General features: G+C 59.3%; 1 protein-coding gene across 11 annotated transcripts in view; it reads left to right on the top strand.

Moving 5' to 3' along the window:
• Positions 1-15,460, top strand: part of SLC43A1 (solute carrier family 43 member 1) — a 30,365-nt gene extending 14,905 nt beyond the window's left edge. For 4 of the 11 annotated variants that reach the window (XM_070804284.1, XM_070804283.1, XM_070804285.1 and 1 more), the window contains 10 exons: positions 2,486-2,578; positions 4,602-4,735; positions 6,074-6,249; positions 8,253-8,399; positions 8,487-8,522; positions 8,757-8,839; positions 9,861-10,002; positions 10,453-10,526; positions 13,104-13,227; positions 14,784-15,460. In XM_070804284.1, coding sequence (XP_070660385.1) covers positions 2,486-2,578; positions 4,602-4,735; positions 6,074-6,249; positions 8,253-8,399; positions 8,487-8,522; positions 8,757-8,839; positions 9,861-10,002; positions 10,453-10,526; positions 13,104-13,227; positions 14,784-15,109 — 1,335 coding nt within the window. In that variant the 3' untranslated portion in view covers positions 15,110-15,460. The other 7 variants (XR_011570960.1, XR_011570961.1, XM_070804286.1 and 4 more) reach the window with 7 other exon arrangements.
• The last annotated feature ends 3,566 nt before the right edge of the window (positions 15,461-19,026 follow it).

Raw genomic sequence — 19,026 nt, 5'->3', positions numbered from 1 at the left:
TTCACAACTCCCTGAGGAAGCGGGTCCCCTCCTCCCCGCAGGACTACGCAGCCTCTCTTCCACTCCATGCAGCTTGGCTCAGGGCCCCGAAACCCTCCTCTCCCCTGCCCTTGGGGCTTGACCTCGAACCCTGCCCGGGGGCCCGGGGGACGCCACGCCCCCGTCCCGCCGTTAGTAATCTCCAGCCAATGGTAGGGCCCGACTTCGGCCCCGCCCCACCCCGCCCCGCTGTTAGTAATTTTCCAGCCAATGGCAGGGCCGGATCCGGCCACGCCCCCGTCCCGTCTTTAGTAATCTCCAGCCAATGGGAGGGCCGGGTTCCAACCCCGGCCTTGGAGCTGGCTCGCCCGCGCGGATCCCGGCCGGAAGTCCAGTGCAGCGTCGGCTTAGCTAGGCCGGCCCAGGCCGTGCTGGGCGGAGACGGCGCTCGGACTCTGGCGGGAGGCGGGTGGGAGGGCACGACAGGGGAGCGCCGCGGCGCGGGCCACTCGCCCGGCCCTGGCGCTTTCTCTAGCGTCCTTGGCAAGCGTGCCTTGCAGAGCCAGGCTGCCGGGGAAACCCCTGCCCGAGTAGGGTCATCCCGGCTCCGCCTCTGTTTCCCAGACGCGTGGAGGTTGATGGAGATTGTGGATGTCTCTGTGTTTATTCCCCTTCCTCTCCAGAGCTGTTTCAGATCCGTTCTGAGCCTCACGTTTTCCCCTCTGCGGAGAGGGTTTTAGCCCTGTGTGGCATCTAAGACTGTTCCAGCCGGGGGTTTCTGTGGACTGGCAGTGAGGAGTAGGGTTCGGGGTTGGGGTTACCCGACTCTGCTTTCCCCTCCTTCCAGGTGCTCGGACTCTGGCTCAGGCCAGTAAACAGAAAACCAGTCGTTCTCCTTTTTTTTTTTTTTTAACTATTATTTGCATTTATTTTTTGTGGCATTTATTCCCCAGGCCATAAGCTTTTGGCCTTTTTTTTCTTCAGTTTCTCCTCAGATATTTTTTTCCTTCTGTGCAGCCTCCTCTTTCGTTTTAGGAACCATCTGTTCTTTTTCAGTAAGGATCTTCTCAGTGTGGCAAGGAGAGCTCGTGTATGGGTTGATCCGACCATGAGCTCTGTAAGTCCTTTGCTACATCCTTGGGGCTTTGTTCACCTGAATGTGCTCAGTGACCAGAAAATCTACACCTAAGCCCTGCAGTTCAGCATTACTCTCTGCATTTTTGAGCACGTGCAGTAAAAATTCAGCACTCTTGTGGGGCCACCGACCCCGAGTCCAGCCCCACCGTTTGGCCCATGGACATCTACCAACTCCACCACTGTAACGACAGAATGGCACACATTGCTTCTTTAAAGTGACATCCTTCAGATACTTGAGGGCTTTTCAGATGTGCATACCCTTAATGGCCTGGGCAGTTTCATGAGTGTTCTTAAAGTGAATTGCGGATCTGAACTTCCTGATTTGCATGATTTTGTGGGGTTTTCTGGGTCAAGAGAATAGCGCACCATTTTTAGAGGTTACCTCAGGCTGCTTACTGGAAAAAGCACGACCAGTTCTCTACCGGTGGGAATTCTGGGCTTGCTTGGTGTGTCAGAGCTTCCTCTTCTGGACACAGGCCTGGCCCTGGCCCTGGCCCTATCCCCTCCCTTACTCCCATCATCCACTCCCAAGCCCTCCTGTTACCTGTCCTGGCTCAGTTGAAACCATGGACTGTGGCCTTTGGGGTTACTGAGAAGGTTAAAAGGCACCATCCTGGTAGTCACAACCTTGGGGTCTGGGATAGAGCTTGTATGGCCAGAACTGGGGAGAAAGTCACTAATGAGCTCCGTGAACTTAAGTACATTTCTTTCCCTTTCTGAGTCCCAGTGCTCAGCTATCAAAGGAGTTGCTCTAGATTGGTATTTCTTAAATACCTAACCATGGCTTATTAAGAGGCAAGTCATGATTAAGGGACTCCATAAGTACCCAACTTAGGAAACCCTGGGGTTAAACAGAATTTCTCCTTGCAGGCACTTCCGTGTGTGTGTGTGTGTGTGTGTGTGTGTGTGTCTGTGTGTGTCTGTGTGTGTGTAGGGTGGCAGGGGAGGGCTTCCCAGGTGGCTCAGTGGTAAAGAACCTGCCTGCCAATGCAGGAGACACAGGCGACACGGGTTTGGTCCCTGAGTCGGGAAGATTCCCTGGAGGAGGGCATGGTAACTCGCTTCAGTATCCTTGCTTGGAGAGTCCCAAGAACAGAGGAGCCTGGTGGGCTGCAGTCCATAGGATCGCAAACAGTCAGACGCGACTGAGTGACTTAGCACACGTGCTGTGTGTGGGAGGGGGTTATAGCAGTTTCCCTCATTGATTTTGCCTTAGAACTTTTCTGTTGTGACTCGGGCACATGTTCCTGGAGCTTGCTTTGAGGACTGCTGGGATTAGAGGCTTCCAAGCTTTTCCAAGCAGGGGAAGGGGAGCCCTGGGCAGGTATCAGGGTCTCCCCAGCTCACGGGCACTCATCTCCTCTCTCAGCTGCCCAACATGTTTGGGAGCCTGCGCTCCACGTTCATGGCCCTCATGATCGGCTCCTACGCCTCTTCTGCCATCACGTACCCAGGAATCAAGGTATGAGGCTGCTCAGGGAGTGGGTGGTGGTCCGTGAGGTTGCTTGGTCTTCTTTCTGCCTTGAGACAAGAACTAGGTGCTTGGTGGCTGGTATGTCTGGTGACCCATCTCCGGCCAGGCGGAGGTCAGCTCCTGCCTCCACAGGGACAAGCCCCGGGGCGTTGTAGAAAGAGCCCGGTGCTGCTGCAGACCAGCGGGTCTCTGTTATCCTTTCCTTTCCCGTCATCTGAGTCCAGGCCTTCATGCTGCCTCCCAGGCCAGTGCTTTCTCAGCCAGTCTCCCTGCCTCCAGTGTTTTCCCTCTCTGAGCAATCATCTGCATGATTTCCAGAATGATTTTAGATGGAGAACTAGCTCACCCACCTGCTCTCTCACCTGCGGAATCAAAAACAACCCCTTTACATGCCTTCCAGGCCCTGGGCTCTTGGACATCACCCCACTTTTCACGTCACATCTCCTTTCCCTGTCCTGGAGAGGCTGGGCGATTTGGGTCCTGAGGTCGCCAAGCTAGTCCAAGCGAGGCCAGCTGCAAGACAGGTCCACCTAGAGCCAAAAGGCCTGAGTTCTCACTCTGGGCAAACCTGGAGCCTCCTTCCTGCCTCTGATGTCAAATGACCTTCTCAGCTGGGCCAAAGCATGCTCTTTAGAGTCTGCTCCGGGGAGTTAATTTATTATAGTAAGTCCCCTGCAAAGGAGTGAGTTCCATTCCAAGAGCCTGTGTGTAAGTCCTATTTGTTTGCAAGGCCAAAAAAGTTAGCCTCCATACCCAACTAATACAATCCGCTGTATGTGAAATAGGACTGACACTATTTGTATATAATGTAACAGGTGTGTAATAGGTCTATGATACTTCTCACATAAATAACACATTAAAAAACAAGCAAACACAAAAAAGAAAGAACACCATTTTTAATCTTATAGTGGAGTAGCTGGAAAAGCACCATAGGACAGGGCAGTAGCTGGCATCGCGTGAACAGGCAAGATGCCATGGTTGGATGGCATCACCGACTTGATGGACTTGAGTTTGAGTAAACTCTGGGAGTTGGTGATGGACAGGGAGGCCTGGTGTGCTGCAATCCATGGGGTCGCAAAGAGTCTGACACCACTGAGCACCTTCACTTTTTGCTCAGCCTCCGTCCCAGTGGTGGTGCAGTCCGCACTGATGGGGTGGCTGACAGTTGTTCAGGCAGGACCAGGCCTGGAAGGGGGGAGGTCTCCTTTCCCTCCACTAAGGCAGAGCGATTTGAGGAGCCAGACCCTTGGGGTGTGGCCCTTTGAAGCTCTGTCCTGCTCCCGGGGAGAAAAGAGCCCTGAAGCTGGAGCCCAGGAGGAGCGGTTTTCCCTGGCAGAGCCAGAGCTCAGAGCAGGGACCTGGGACCAGGGCAGACAGCGGTCCTCCTGGGCAGAGGGTGGCAGGCAGGACAGCTCCGCCTGCCCAGCTGCCTCACCCGCGGGGCTGACCCATGGACACAGAATTGGTCAGGACAGAGCCTGCTGGCCCTGAGGCTGCACAGCATCCTGCTCCCCCACCTCCCGGGTCGCCACACCTGTGAGAGCTGAGCTAAGACTTCTCCGGTGGAGGTTTTGTCTTTCCCCCAGGGAGGGCGGCAGGAAGGGGCAGGACAAACACGACTGGGAGCTTCCACTCTCCTCTCTTGTCGATGAAAATGAAACGTGTGTGAAAACGAGCACGTGTGTGGAGTCAAAGGCAACACTGGTGTATCTTCTTAAGATAAAAATTGAGATTCCAAAGACGTGTTGAGCTTGTGGCCAGCCTCTTCGGTATCTGCTGGGAACCATGTCACTCTTGGGAGGGATGGGGATGAAAAAGGGAGAGGGCAGTGGGGCTTCTAGATCCGGTCTTAGCATCTGCCCTTGGTGTTTTCATCTGAGAATTGGGCACATGGGGTGGGCTCGAAAAGACCTTCCCGGAGGCCTCTGGGGCCCGGGTTACGGCTCTGGCTGGAGGGGGTGGGCCTGGGGCCCGGCAGCTTCTGCCACGGGCCTCCCTGCTCCCCCCACAGTTGATCTACAATGCCGGTGTGTCCTTCATGGCCATTATGTTCGCCTGGTCGGGCCTGGCCTGCCTCATCTTTCTGAACTGTGCCTTCAACTGGCCCAGGGAAGCCTTTCCCTCCCCCGAGGAAGTCAACTACAAGTGAGCAACCGTGGGGGTAGGGGGAGGGGGAGATGGGAGGGGACCCCACCTGCAGACCTGGAAGCCGGGTGTGGTGACATGATGCTAGAAGCAGCTCGGGAGTCAGGGAAACCGAGCTCTGCGGACTACCTGAGCTTTCCGAGCTCTGCTTTCTCACCTGAACCTCGGGCCCGATCTGACCCCCCTGCAGGTGTTCTGCATGGCTGGGGCATGACGCTGGGGAGTGCTATCCTTCTGTCCAGGCTGGAGGATGGGGTCAGAGTGGCAGGGACGCTTGCCACAGTGCCACATGCCATGGGGACCCAGAAAAGGGGTCTGCAAAGGAATGATGTCCCACCCCTTATGGGGCAACCTGAAGGTCAACTTATACACACACACACACCCCGCCCCATCTGTTCACACACACACACACACCTCGCCCTGTCAGTTCACACACACACACACCGCCCCTGTCAGTTCCCCAGGGTACTGGGGTGATGCTCCGCAACCAAGCATCTCGGGCGCCAGTCAAATAGCTGACACTGATCGAGCGCCCTCTGTGTGCCAGGCCCTGCGCCCAGTGGCCATTCTCAGACTCAGGACGTGGGTTCTGATATTAACTCCATTCCTAACAGGCGCAGGGGCACACAGTCACTTTCCTGGAGTCACACCATTCGAGCGGGGCGGGGGTGGGGGCCGCACAGTGACTCTAAGGTTGGGATCAGGACTCCAGAACCTGGGACTCCCCTGGATTCCATGCCTTCATTTCCAAGGGCCTGAGTTCAATCCTTGGTCATAGAATCAAGATCCCACAAGCTGCATGGTGCAGCCAAAAGGAAGAAAGAACTTCAGAGTCTGAGTTCCTCTTTTAAAAAAATGTGTTTATTGAAGTATAGTTGGTTTACAATGGTGTGTTGGTTTCAGGTGTACAGCAGGGTAATTCAGATACACATCTACTCTTTTTCTGATTCTCTTCCCTGCTAGGTTGTTATAAAATATTGGATCTGTTTTCCTGTACTAGGCAGTGGGTCTCTGCTGGTTCTCTGTTTTATGTTGAGGTAGAGCAGTGTGTATATGTGAATCCCAGACTCCTAATCTATCCTTCCCTCTGCCCAGTCCCTCGCCAGAATCTGGGTCCTTAGAGCGGCCTCCAAGGCAACAGCCTAAGTGGAAAGCGGCTTCATCCACCCTTCACTTAGCGGGTGCTGAGCCGCGCAGACAGAAGCCCCGCGCTGCAGAGCACGTCAGTGCTGGGTGCAGGGGACTTGGCACCCCCAGGACAGCACCCGCCAGAGGCAGGATGCGGAGGTAGGGCTCCGTGGGGCTGCTTCCCACGAGCTGCTGCCCGGCTCCCGGCAGGGAGAAGACCAAGCTCAGAGAGCTGGCCCTGGACCACAGGGTGACCGGGGACCGCTTCTACTCCTACGTCAGCACGGTGGGCCAGCGGCTGAGCCAGAAGGCCCCCAGCCTGGAGGAGGGGGTCCTCTTTATCTCATCCCAGGACGTGCGCGGCGGCGCAGAGAGCTCTGCTGAGAGTGAGTCGCCGGTCCCGGGCCGGCCTCGGCGGGTGGAGAGGCCAGGGCCTCACGGGGAGTCAGCACCCTTGCCTGGGTGCTCATTTTCCCTCCTGAGTTCTCACAACACCCGTTCCCCTCCCCCCCGCGCCCCCTCCCCGCCTCCCTCGCCGGACAGGTGGGCCCGCCTCCCGTTTCTAGAACGGGGGCAAAGTCGAAGCTCAGAGAACTCCAGGATGCTCGGGTTCATGGGTCCTCGGCCGGGCCGCTTCCGGAATGGGGCAGGTCCCTTCCAGGCCTGTGGGAGAGCGGGTTTCTTTGCGCTGGGCTCCCTGCAACCTCCAAGCCTCTTGGGTCAGACGCCCCCGGGGGAGCCAGCCACCAGGTTGGGTCCGCGCGCCCCGGTTGGTTGGCGCCCCTGCTGGCCGCGTCGGGGAGCTGCGCCTGCCTCCCGCCCGGCCGCTTGGCGGGGCGTCAACCAGGAGGTGCGGGGAAGCCGATGGGAGTCCCGAGATGGGGATTTGAGTCCAGCTCCTCGGTTCCAGGCCACGTGACTTGGGTGGGTCGCTTAACTCCACTTCCCCCGTCCCTTAAGCTAGCACTAAGAACACCCTGATGCTGGGAATGATTGAAGGCGGGAGGAGAAGGGAACGGCAGAGCATGAGATGGTTGGATGGCATCACCGACTCAATGGACATGAGTTTGAGCAAACTACGGGAGTTGGTGATGGACAGGGAGGCCTGGCGAGCTGCAGTCCATGGGGTCGCAAAGAGTCGGACAGGACTGAGCGACTGAACTGAACTGAGAACACCCACCTCACAGGGAAGTTAGTTGGGAGGATTGAACGAAGGGAGGAACATGAGCTCTCTGTAAACTGAGGCATGCTGTGAGGTTCTGAGGTGGTCCCCACTGATGGGTCCCCCAGGCAGAGCTGTTATGGGCTTGAGCTGAGTCCGTCTGACCTGCAGCTCCCAGCCCTGGGACCTTGGGCAGGTCAATGGCTGTTCTGAGCTGCAGTTCCCCATCTGTCTGATGTGCGGCACACTGGGCTGTAGTACAGAAGCCGCCTGTAGTGCAGGAGACCTGAGTTCGATCCCTGGGTCTAGGTGATCCCCTGGAAAAGGGATAGGCTACCCACTCCAATATTCTTGGGCTTCCCTGGTGGCTCAGACAATAAAGAATCCACCTGCAATGCGGGAGACCTGGGTTCACTCCCTGGGTTGGAAAGATCCCCTGGAGGAGGGCAAGGCAACCCACTCCAGTATTCTTGCCTGGAGAATCCCACGGACAGGAGCCTGGTGGGATATAGTCTGTGGGGTTGCAAAGAGTTGGACACGACTGAGCGACTAAGCACAGCACAGTTTCATAACATGGGATGATGCATGTCAGGTGTGCAGCACACGGCAAATGCCTAGTAAATAGTAGCCAGAGTTATTACCAGGCGGAGAAGGCAATGGCACCCCACTCCAGTACTCTTGCCTGGAAAATCCCATGGATGGAGGAGCCTGGTAGGCTGTGGTCCATGCGGTCACAAAGAGTCGGACACGACTGCGAGACTTCACTTTCACTTTTCACTTTCATGCATTGGAGAAGAAATGGCAATCCACTCCAGTATTCTTGCCTGGATAATCCCGGGGACGGGGGAGTCTGGTGGGCTGCCGTCTATGGAGTCGCACAGAGTCGGACATGACTGAAGCGACTTAGCAGCAGCAGCAGCAAGCCTAGGATACACACCTGGAGGTCACCTGAGAATGTTCTGGTGAGGGAATTCCCTAGTGGTCCAGTGGTTAGATCTTGGGCTCGAACCCTGGTCAGAGAGCTGAGATCCCACAAGCCACGCAGCGTGGCCAGAAAAAAAAAAGTCTCCTAGTGAGATAGTTACAGAGCTGGGCGACTCGGAGGCCGGAGAGGCTGAAGCAGCCCCTCTCCGAGGTCTCTGCAGCAGTGCCCACCAGAACGGCACCCCCTGGGATGCCGCACACTGGAGCCCCGGGGCTCAGGGGCGCCCCCCGCTATCCCCCCAGAGTCTGTGCCCCTGCGCAGGAGCCTCTGCTCCCCCATTTTCCTGTGGAGCCTCCTCACCATGGGCATGACCCAGCTGCGCATCATCTTCTACATGGCCGCCATGAACAAGATGCTGGAGTACGTGGTGACGGGCGGCCAGGAGCATGGTGAGGTGCTGCTGAGCCCCCGGGGACTGGAGGTGTGGGGGGCACGCTGGCCGAGCTCCCCTCACCCTAGCTTCCACCCCCCAACAGAGACGGATGACCTGAAGCAGAGGGCCACAGAGACAGGTAGGAGGACAAAAGCTTAGGCCTGGACCCTTACCCTCCCGTCGTCGGGTGACCCGTCCTTGGGTCGTCCGGCCTGGCCGTGTGGGGGATCTGAGAATCTGGGGGTCAGAGGGGGAGATCTTGGCGTCTGCCCTCTGTGAGGCTGGGCTGCCGGGTCCCGCCCGCCAGCCCCTGACCCCGCTCCCTCCCGCCCGCCCAGTGGAGTTCTACTCCTCTGTCTTTGGGGCCTTGCAGCTGTTGTGCCTTCTCACCTGCCCTCTCATCGGCTACGTCATGGACTGGCGGATCAAGGACTGCGTGGACACCCCCACTCCCAGGTGACCTGCCCCGGGGCGGGGACGGCTCTGTGCTTTCACACCCAGTGTCTTATTCCATTCTCCCAAGGACCTGGGAGAGGAGGGGCCCATGCATTTTACAGATGAGGAAACTGAGACCAGGAGGGGACGTGGCTGCGTTGAAAATGAGCACAGCTGGCAGTAAACGCTGCCTGTGCCCCAGGCACCTGCACTGTCCTATTTAACCTTGCGCCGGCTCCCTGAGCTAGGTACACACATTATTATGCTCGCTTCACAGGGCAGCTGAGACGCAGAAAGGTTCAGGAACTTACCCAAGATCACGCAGCTTTTAGTAGGAGGTTCCAGAGCCTTTGTCATGATGAGCACACTCTGGAGCCTTAAGGTTAGGAAGAGATCGATCCGGTGTATTAGATATCTACTACTGTGTAACGAAGTACTCTCAAACTTTGCATCTTTAAACAATATTTATTATCTCATCCTTTCTGAGAGACAAGAATCTGGGAATGACTTAGCTGGGTGGTTTTGGCTCAGAGTCTTTTTGAGTCTGTTCAGACTGGTGTAACAAAATAGCAGACAAAGTAGCTTGGGGTCGGTGGAAATTTATTTCTTATAGTTCTGCAGGCTGGAAGTGCAAGAGCGGGGTGCCAGCATGGGTGGGTGAGGGCCTTCTTCAAGGCGGCATATTTCTCATTATCATCCCATAGAACTTGTGGCTCAGACGGTAAAGAGTCCACCTGCAAAGCCGGAGACCTGGGTTCGATCCCTGGTGGGAAAGATCCCCTGGAGGAGGGCATGGCAACCCACTCCAGTATTCTTGCCTGGAGAATCCCATGGGCAGAGGAGCCTGGCGGGGTACAGTCCAAGGGGTCCCAGAGAGTCAGACAGGACTGAGCACGCACGCACGCACACCAGATGGTGCTGGAGGAGCCATGCTTTGAGAAGCACATGGCTGGAAGAGAGACTTTCTTCCTTTCCTGGTGCCCTGAAATGGGAGGGCGGGCCGCTGAGGAAGTTGGGGCCAGTGACGGCCTGTCCTGCGCAGGGACGGGGCGGCCACCAAGTCCGTCAGACCACCTTACCGCGAGATCCAGAAGCTCACCAACGCCATCAACGCCTTCACCCTGACCAACCTGCTGCTCGTGGGTTTCGGCATCACCTGCCTCATCAACAACCTACATCTCCAGGTACCAACTTCCATGCGCCCCACGCTCCCTGCCTCATGGTCGTCTCCCCGGCACCAGCCTCCGGCGGCGGGGTCCCCATCCTATGGGTCTACTTGCCCGGTTCTCCAGGAGGTGTCTCCGGGAGGTCGGTGGGCGAGGAGACCGCCCCGTGGGCTCTGTCCCCTTCCCCGCCTCTCCGCATCTCCGCTCCCGCCCCCACCGCCCCTCACCTTCGCCCCCTCCCCTCTCCACACCCCCGCTCCGCCCCCTACCCTCCTTCCCTCCGCCCCCTTCCCCTCCTTCCCTCCTCCCCCTCCCCTCCTCCCCTCCGCCACCTCCACCTCCACCCCTCCCCTCTCCGCACCCCCGCTCCCGCCCCCACCGCCCCTCCCCTCTGCCCCCTCCCCCCCTCCACACCCCCGCTCCGCCCCCACCGCCCTTCACCTCTGCCCTCTCACCTTTCCGTTTCAGTTTATGACCTTCGTCCTGCACACCGTGGTACGCGGCTTCTACCACTCGGCCTGTGGAGGCCTCTACGCCGCTTGGTGAGTCAGCCTGGCGGATGGCCTTCCCGAGGGCTCCCCTTGGCGCACGCCTCCCCAGCCTCCGTCCCTGGAATGCTGGCGTCTGTGGCGCTCCTTGGTAAAGACCCTGCCTGCCAGTGCTAGAGATGTCAGAGACGCGGGTTCGATCCCTGGGTGGGGAAGATCCTCCAGAGGCGGGCATGGCAACCCCCTCCAGTATTCTTGGGCTTCCCTGGTTTCTCAGTCGGTAAAGAATCCATCTACAATGCGGGAGACCTGGGTTCGATCCCTGGATGGGGAAGATCCCCTGGAGGAGGGCATGGCAACCCCCTCCAGTAGTCGAGCCTGGAGAATCCCATGGACAGAGGAGCCTGGGGACTCCTGTGGTTCACAGGGTCACAAAAAGTCAGACACGACTGAGCGACTTAGCAGCAGCAGCAGCAGCAGCTGCAGGGTAGGTGAGGATCTGGAGGTGGTCCAGCTCATTGCCCTCTCCCAGCTCCCTAGTGACCGGGAGCTCCCTGCCTCCAAGGCAGCCCTCTTGGGACGACTCCACCGTCAGAGCGTCCTCCCTTAGGGGCAGCTGACATCCTTGGTTTGGCCCTGCATCTCCCTCCATAACGCCCGCTCCCCTTCCCGCAGTGGCCCCTCTGCCCCCGTCAGCCCTGCTGGAATCTCCAGACCGCAGTCTCTTTGCCTCATAACATGCCTGCTTCATGTGGGGCGACCTCCCCTCCCCTGGCACCGCGTTCCCCTTCCTCTGTGGCTTCTGGTTTCCATGCCGTGTCTCTGCTGTCCGTGTGATGGGGAAAGAGGGGTGACGACACCCTAACGGCTGTGGACCGCTTACTCCACGGTGGGTGCAGGGTGAGACGCTGACCCCCTCCCTTATCCAGACCTCGGGGCAGCTGCACCTGGGCCGGAGGTCACCCTGGATTCCGCATGCTCATTGCTCACAGCCCAGGTCATGCTCCACGCTCCGCAGACGCCACGCGTGGCCCTTCTCGGCATCCCTGGCGATGGCACGCCCGTCCTGGATCGTGGCTGCCGCCGCCTCCCAGCAGCCTCCCCCATCTGCCCTTGCCTCCCCGGTATTTCTAACGCAGGAGCTGTCCCGTTAGGACATACGTCTCTTCCCGTCTCTCCACGGCTGCCTCTCGTCTCACATTGAGAAAAAGCCAAAGGCTCTGTTACGGCTCAAAACGTCCTGCCGGGGGACGTCCCTGGGCGTCCAGTGGTTAAGAATCTGCCTTGCGGTGCAGGGGATGTGCGTTCGATCCCCGGGCAGGGAACTGAGATCCCAGAAGCTGTGGAGCAGCTCAGCCCCACGTCACGACCGGAGGGTCCGTGCGCCACAGTGAAGCACGCAGCCAAGATCCCGCGAACCCGACTGAGACCCGCTGTAGCCAAATAGATAAATATATTAACATAAATGAAGAGACTCCGCAGGGTCTGGCCCCCGGGGGCCTCTCCCTTCCCTCCCCACCACGCTCACCCCGTCTCGTCTCCCGCTGCAGCTGCCTCGTGCTGCAGAAACCTCGTGCGCCCCTTCCCAGCACCCCTCTTCCCGGCTGGTTCTTCCCCCAGACGTCCACCAGCCAGCTGTCGCGCCTTGCTCGGGGCTTTCCCCAGAGGCCTCTTCTGAGCCTTGCCCACCTCCCTAGAAGCACCCCCTGCTCTGCTCACCTCTGTTCCTCAGCACCACCACCTTCTGACATGCGGTGGTTTCTTGGTTTTCGGCCGCACCACGCGCGATCTTAATTCCCTGACCAGGGACGGAACCTGTGTCCCCCTGAAGTGGGAGCTGGGAACCCGAACCGCTGGACCACCAGGGAAGTCCGCGCTACGTGTCTATCTCGCCTGTTGTGTGATCACTACCCAGCCACCCAGAATGCCACCTCCAGCTCTGGTTCTTTGCTCTCTCTCCACGCACCTAGAACAGTGCCTGGCGCATGGTAGGAGCTCGATAAGTAATGTGTCAGAAGAACAAAAACAGCCCAGTGAGGTTAGCACTCTCCCTGTTTTTAGGGAAGGAAATGAAGTTCAGAGAGGCTGAGTTACTTGCTGTTATCACACAGCTGGTTGTGGTGGTTTAGTCACTCAGTCGTGTCCGACTCCTGTGACCTTGTGGACTGTAGTCTGCCAGGCTCCTCTGTCCATGGGCTTTCCCAGGCAAGAATACTGGAGCGGGTTACCATTTCCTTCTCCAGGGGATCTTCCCGACCGGATCGAACCCTGGTCTCCTGCACTGTAGGCAGAGTCGTTACCAACTGCGCTTCGACGGAAGCCCATCACACAGCTAGTAGGTGTCAGAAACCAGTTCTGTAGCCTTCAAATCATAGCATATACCCTCGAGGCCAGGGCATATGCAGAGAGCCTGAGACTTTTTAAAAGTTTTTGCCGTGCCACTTGGGATGGAACCCTCGCCTCCAGCCCTGGGAGCGCGGTCTTTAGCATTGGACTGTCAGGCCCATCCTGAGCCGGAACTTTTAACCTCTGCCTTGCCTAGAGGACAGAGCGTGATGTCCAGGGCTGGAGGGCACAAGCTGGGCTGGAGAGGGGCGCGCCCCTCACGCGGGGCCCCCTTCTCTTCGGCAGGTACCCGTCCAAACACTTCGGGACGCTGACGGGCCTGCAGTCCCTCCTCAGTGCCGTGTTTGCCCTGCTGCAGCAGCCGCTCTTCATGGCCATGGTGGGGCCCCTGAAAGGAGAGCCCTTCTGGGTGAGTGGCAGGGGGGCGTGGGGGCCATGGGACCCCCCTGCCTGGGTGCAGCTGAGGAGCTGGGGGTGGGGGGCTCTCGCAGGTGGTGGAATCTTTCATTCTCGTCTCAGCCAGGAGGCACCGTGGAGGTCGCTCATCTGGGGGTTCCCAACTGGTGGTCGGTCAGACCTCCTTATAGACGCCCCAGCCTGGGCCCAGGACGCTGTAATAAGCTCCCAGGTGACCTGGGGATTGGCCCAGTCCTGATCCAAGGCAGGGACCTTCTCTCCTAGAAAGGGCTCCTCCAAACCCTCTGAGCTCAAACACCCCCCATGCTGGGGCACCAGCTGTTGGTCTTGTTGGAAAGGCTTTTCCTCGCTTTGAACTGATCCCACCTCCCTAAAGCTGACATCTGCCCCAGGGACCCACGCGCTCCCCTCAACCCTCCCGCCAGAGCATGACAGCCACTGTGTCCCGAGTGCTCACCAGGCGCTTATAAGTACATCAGTGCAGTTCAGTGGCTCAGTCGTGTCTGACTCTTTGCGACCCCATGGACCGCAGCACGCCAGGCCTCCCTGTCCATCGCCAACTCCCGGAGTTTACCCATACTCATGTCCATCGAGTCAGTGGTGCCATCCAGCCATCTCATCCTCTGTCGTCCCCTTCTCCTCCTCCCCTCAGTCTTTCCCAGCATCAGGGTCTTTTCCAGCGAGTCAGTTGTTCGCATCAGGTGGCCAGAATACTGGAGCTTCAGCTTCAGCCTCAGTCCTTAGTGTATTTACACTGAACATGGCCACCATGGCCCAGAGGATGGGGGATGTAGACTCGAGGTGACTGGCCCGTGAGCCGCCCCGTGAGGAATGGGGTGGGCTGTGTGCAGGGTCTGAGCGGGGCCTCCCGGGCCTCCTGCCCCCGCTGCACAGGGCACCCACACTCACCCGCCACCACCCTGCCACGGGACCCCACTGCCCACGTCCTCAGAGGCGCAGGCTCCCAACCCACACCAGGTCATTTGGGCCCTGGTGTCAGGTGGGGTTCAGACCCGGCTCTGGAGCTTTATGGGCATCCCGTGAGATGCTAGCAGAGAGCGGCTGCCCACAGCAAGGGCTCGCTCTGTGTATCTTCCGGCCCAGAACCAGTACCCCCTAAAGGAGATCAGTCCTGAGTATTCACTGGAAGGACTGATGCTGAAGCTGAAACTCCAATACTTTGGCCACCTGATGTGAAGAGCTGACTCACTGGAAAAGACCCTGATGCTGGGAAAGACTGAGGGCAGGAGGAGAAGGGGATGACAGAGGATGAGATGGTTGGATGGCATCACCGACTCAATGGACATGAGTTTGAGTTAACTCTGGGAGTTGGTGATGGACAGGGAGGCCTGGCGTGCTGCGGTCCATGGGGTCGCAAGGAGTCGGACATGACTGAGTGACTGAACTGAACTGAACTGCACTGCACTGAAGAGGACCCGGGGTGCAGATGGCTGCCTTCTCCTCCATGAGGGAGGCTGAGTGGCCCCCGAGGGTGAGGAGGGTGGACAGATTGCCTCTTTTTTCTCTTTCTCTCTCCCGGCCCTGCAGGTGAATCTGGGCCTCCTGCTCTTCTCACTCCTGGGGTTCCTGCTACCATCCTACCTCTTCTGCTGCCGTGCCCGGCTCCAGAGGGCAGATGTCGCCTGCTGGGGGGGCCCCCTGAAGACGCACGGCGGCCCCAAGGTGGCGGCCTAGGCCCCCCGAGTCCCGGGCCTGGACCACAGGCGGCCGTGGCCTGCACAGAGGCACTGTCTCTCCCTGTGACCTCCGCACAGCGCCAGGGATCACGGATTTATCACGGAAGTTCTATTTTTGTGGGGACGTGTGAAAAAGAAAGAAAAAAAAAAGAAATCCCCAAAGCCATGCTCTATTGACCGAAGACGCCCCCTGTGCCAGGATCGCACCTTCTCGAGCCTGGGGTTGGAGGGCCCAGGGTGCAGCCCTGCACTTCCTCTGGGCCTCGTCTGAGGAGCCTACCTGCTGGTGCCTTCTGGGGGCCTGTGGGGTCAGCGAACAAGTGACCCCTCAGCTGTGCAGGGCCCAGGGTACATGCGATCGCGTGTGGAACTCCCTTCTCCTCCAGGGAAAGGGGCCGAGGTGTGCCGGTCATGTCCTGAGGCCTCGGCTTGGGAGCGAAGCCCCTCCTGGGGGCTGAAGGGCAGGTTCTCTCCCTGACGCTGCTGCCTGTAGATCTCAGAGGAAATAAAAAGGGAAGTGAGAAACTGGCTGCGGTGTGCCTGCCTGTGTCTGGGGTTGGGGGGGGGGGTGCGGTGTCTTCCCACACCTCCATCCCCCTTCCTCACCCAGGCTCAGCTGGGCATTAACTAGGACACTTAAGGTGCCAGCCCATCCACCCCCAGCTGCCTGCCTCAGCTCCTTGTTATTTGCCGTGCCCTGGAGCGGGTGGAGGTCCTGCCCTCTGCTCCCACCCGCCTCCCCACTTCTCAGGGTTTGGGGTACATCTGGCAGGGATGTTGGCCTTTCTCCCTACTGACGATCAAGGCTTTGGAAAAAATGCTAAGGCGTGCCTCTTGAACTTTCTTGTCATGCGTCTCTGGAGGTCTTTTGAAAGTAACATTTTTGGGGGCGCGGGTGTTGTGTTTTATCTTAAAACTTCATGCAAATTTCGAGCTTCATCTTGTGCTATATTTATATTTACTTTCAGGAATAAAGGGAGACTTTAAAAGTTACCTGCATCAAGGGAAGACACCGTCTTTGAGGGCAAGGGGCCTTCCAGGAAGCTATACCTCATTTATCCCACTCCTGCCTCTCTTTCTGTCCTGGGACATAAACCTGAAACTCACAGAGGGGAGGGACACGGCAGGGAGGGGCCTGTGTGTCCATGCTCTGCCTGTCCCAGCTACACAGGCCCCTCACTGCGTCCTCACCGTAGAGGTCGGTGTCTCCGGGTCGTTTTGTAGAGAGAGAAAGACTCAGACAGGTTAAGGCACAAGACCCAAGGCACAGAGCTGGCAGGTGGTGGGGCTGGGCGTTGTGGCTGCTGAGTGCGAAGCTCAGGTCTGCCGATGCAATCAGCAGAATCCAGGAGGTTCTGAGATTTGTCAGCCCACCTCTCTGCTGCCCTCTCAGGGCAGAGAGGAACTACAAAGGCCTTATGTACCACCCTACTCCCAAAAAACCTAGGAGAACCCCGAAATAATGGCCGTGGAGGACAGTATTGCAGAGGAGGCCTCCCTTTGTCTGCAGTTCTCTTTAGAAGCGGATTCGGTAGCCTGACTCCACCATCTGACGGATGTCCAGCGGGGTCTGGAGACGCGGCTAAGCCACACGGCGCAGCCCTGGCTGCTCACAGCCCAGGCTCCTGGCTTCCCACGGTGTCCTTTACGCAAAGTAGGAAACCAGATTTGGACCGCATCCGCCAACGGGTTGGACGGGCTCCCAGCAGCCTTGCCTGGGTCTCGCTCCACTCTGTGCCCGGGGACCTTGACTTTCCGTCTGGAGAGGGGCGGGCGGAGGGAGCCGGGCTGTGCGGCCCGCACTCTGCGCTCCGCAGGCGGCGCTGCGTGGCTGCGGCTGGGACGGGGTTGAGGGAGCCAGGGGGGACCCCACACCCTCCCTCGACAGTCCCTGCCGGCTCGTCCGCCTCTCCTGGGTCGCATCTCCAGACCCCTCCCCTAAGACAGCCCCGTGCCCCCCGACCACGGCGCCACCGACCCTCGAGGCTGAAAGAGGGGGCCTCGATCGCGCCCCCGCCCCTGCCCAGAGGGCGTGGGACCGGGTTGGGGACGCAGGCAGGGATCTCGGCCTCTTGGGGTGGGGTGTCTTCTCGCCCCGCGTCCCCGGGGCGGGGGCGCTTGGGGAGGGGGCTGGCGGGGGCGGCCGTGAGCTGGAGCCTGTTTGTCGCGGCGCCGCCGAGTGGAACAGATGGCTGGGAGGGGGGGAGAGGGTACGTGGCGGGGAGGAGGAGGCTGCGGGGGCCGGGGGCTGAGGAACGCGGGATTTCGACGCCCCGAGTCTCCCGGGAGAAGCGCCCCTCCCCACCTCTTCCCAGAAAGAGGGGGCGGGCAAGCGCCTGCCCTTTCTCCCCCTCCCCCCAAGACCCCCCCCCCGCAGACCCCACCGTCCCCCTGGGGGCGCGCCCCTCATCCCCGGGACCCCCAGAGTGGGCGGCGTCCAGGCCGCCGGGACGCAAGGGTTAATGGGGGTCCCCACCCCCGCTCCGAGGGGCGAGGGGGCGGCGGGACGCGGGGCGAGACTTCTGGGGGGAAATGTGCCAATTGGAACGTCACGCAGATGAGCTGAGGTGGGGGCTGGGGTCGGGGCACAGGGCGGGGGTCGGTGGGCGAGGGACCCGAGGGGCGGGCTGGGGGCTCCGGCCAGGGCAGTGATGGGGACCGCCACGGAGGCCCGCGGGTCTCTGCAGAGGAGGCCGCCCCCCGACCCTGCGCCCCAGAAGAACGAGGCTCTCCTCGGGCGTGACCCTCACCGCGGCCCCGCCCCGTCTGTCTCCTGCATCCTTCTCCGCCCCTATCTGCGGCATCACCCCTGTCCACGCAAGAGTGTTGCCCGTGGCTTCCGCCAGGATCTAACTTTTCTCTCTTTGCTTTCTCCTGTCTGCCCCCCTCCCTCGGGACCACCGCACCTCCGAGGAGCTGTTTCTCCGCCTTCAGAGACCTTCCTAACCCAACCCCACGTGTTAAAATGCAGATTCCAGGGCTCAGGGAGAAACTGGCCCAGTGGGTCTGAGGGGCTTGAGAACCTGCGTCTTAGCTGTTTCCCACCCGAATCTGATAGGAAAGACCTTCACTTTCAGAAACACTGGGCAGGGACTGGGAAGCCTGGATAAGCCTCCCTCAACGGCCACTCGCAACCTCTCTCTCAGGATCCTGCCCTCCCCTCTGCTCGGTGTAGTCACCTAGGCTTCCAGGGGACAAAAAGGTGCCAGGAAGGACAGAAGGAAGCAGGGAGGGAGGAGGAAGGAGGAAGCAGCGAGTCTGTGCCTGCTGCTCCCTCTCTGAGCTGTGCCTTCCTTAGCCTTCCTCTCTCTGTGCCCGGCCCTCTGCCGCAGCGGGGAGCCGTCCTCAATCAGGCCACCAGCCTTGCCTCACTATCTCCCTTCCCTTCCCCACCTCATCTGAAGTTTCTAGGAAGGCCAAAGGCTCCTGGGATGGGCCGTTTGGGTCTTAGGAGGGAACGGCAGAGCCCAAGTCCCCACCTCCCCAAGAAAGAGGCAAAAGCACCCCTGGGATTGAAAGAAAAACCAGAGGAGGCGGGCAGGGCTCGGAGAAAGATAACAGCAAACAGATGGGTGACCTTCAAGGGCCTTGCACTTACTCCCCACGACAACTCCCTTTAGGCAGGCGCTGTCGCCCCCATGTTGTAAATGCAAAACCAAACGAGGGATGCTCAGAGAGGTTAAGTGACTTGCTCAAGGTCACACTGCAAGTGGGAAAATAACTCGGTCATTCACACTTCTACGTCTCCCAGAGCCTTTCTCAGGAGGTTGCTGGGAGGTGCCCCAGGCCTGCCCTGCCTGCCCCACCTGCCCCACCCCCGGGGGCCGTGGGGACAGCAGAGGGGACCATGCAGAGATGAAAGGGGAACATCTGATAAGTCTGGCTGGAAGCATTAAAAATTCATCTAGAAACCTGACCCCGGCTGGACCTTGGGCCTACCACCTGGACTGTCCCCACCTGGCGGCCTCTCAGAGCCTGATGGGCAAATGTCACTTCCACAGGGACCTGGGAGCCCCCTCCCACCCTCACCCCGCAAGTCTTTGCCTTTCATAGGAGAGGGGTTCTCTCATGGATTTGGGAGCTAACATCGGGAG

Source organism: Bos indicus, chromosome 15, assembly GCF_029378745.1.
Source record: "Bos indicus isolate NIAB-ARS_2022 breed Sahiwal x Tharparkar chromosome 15, NIAB-ARS_B.indTharparkar_mat_pri_1.0, whole genome shotgun sequence".
Taxonomy (NCBI): domain Eukaryota; kingdom Metazoa; phylum Chordata; class Mammalia; order Artiodactyla; family Bovidae; genus Bos; species Bos indicus.
Note: the sequence above shows the minus strand (reverse complement) of the source record. Positions and strands in the feature narration are given on the sequence as shown.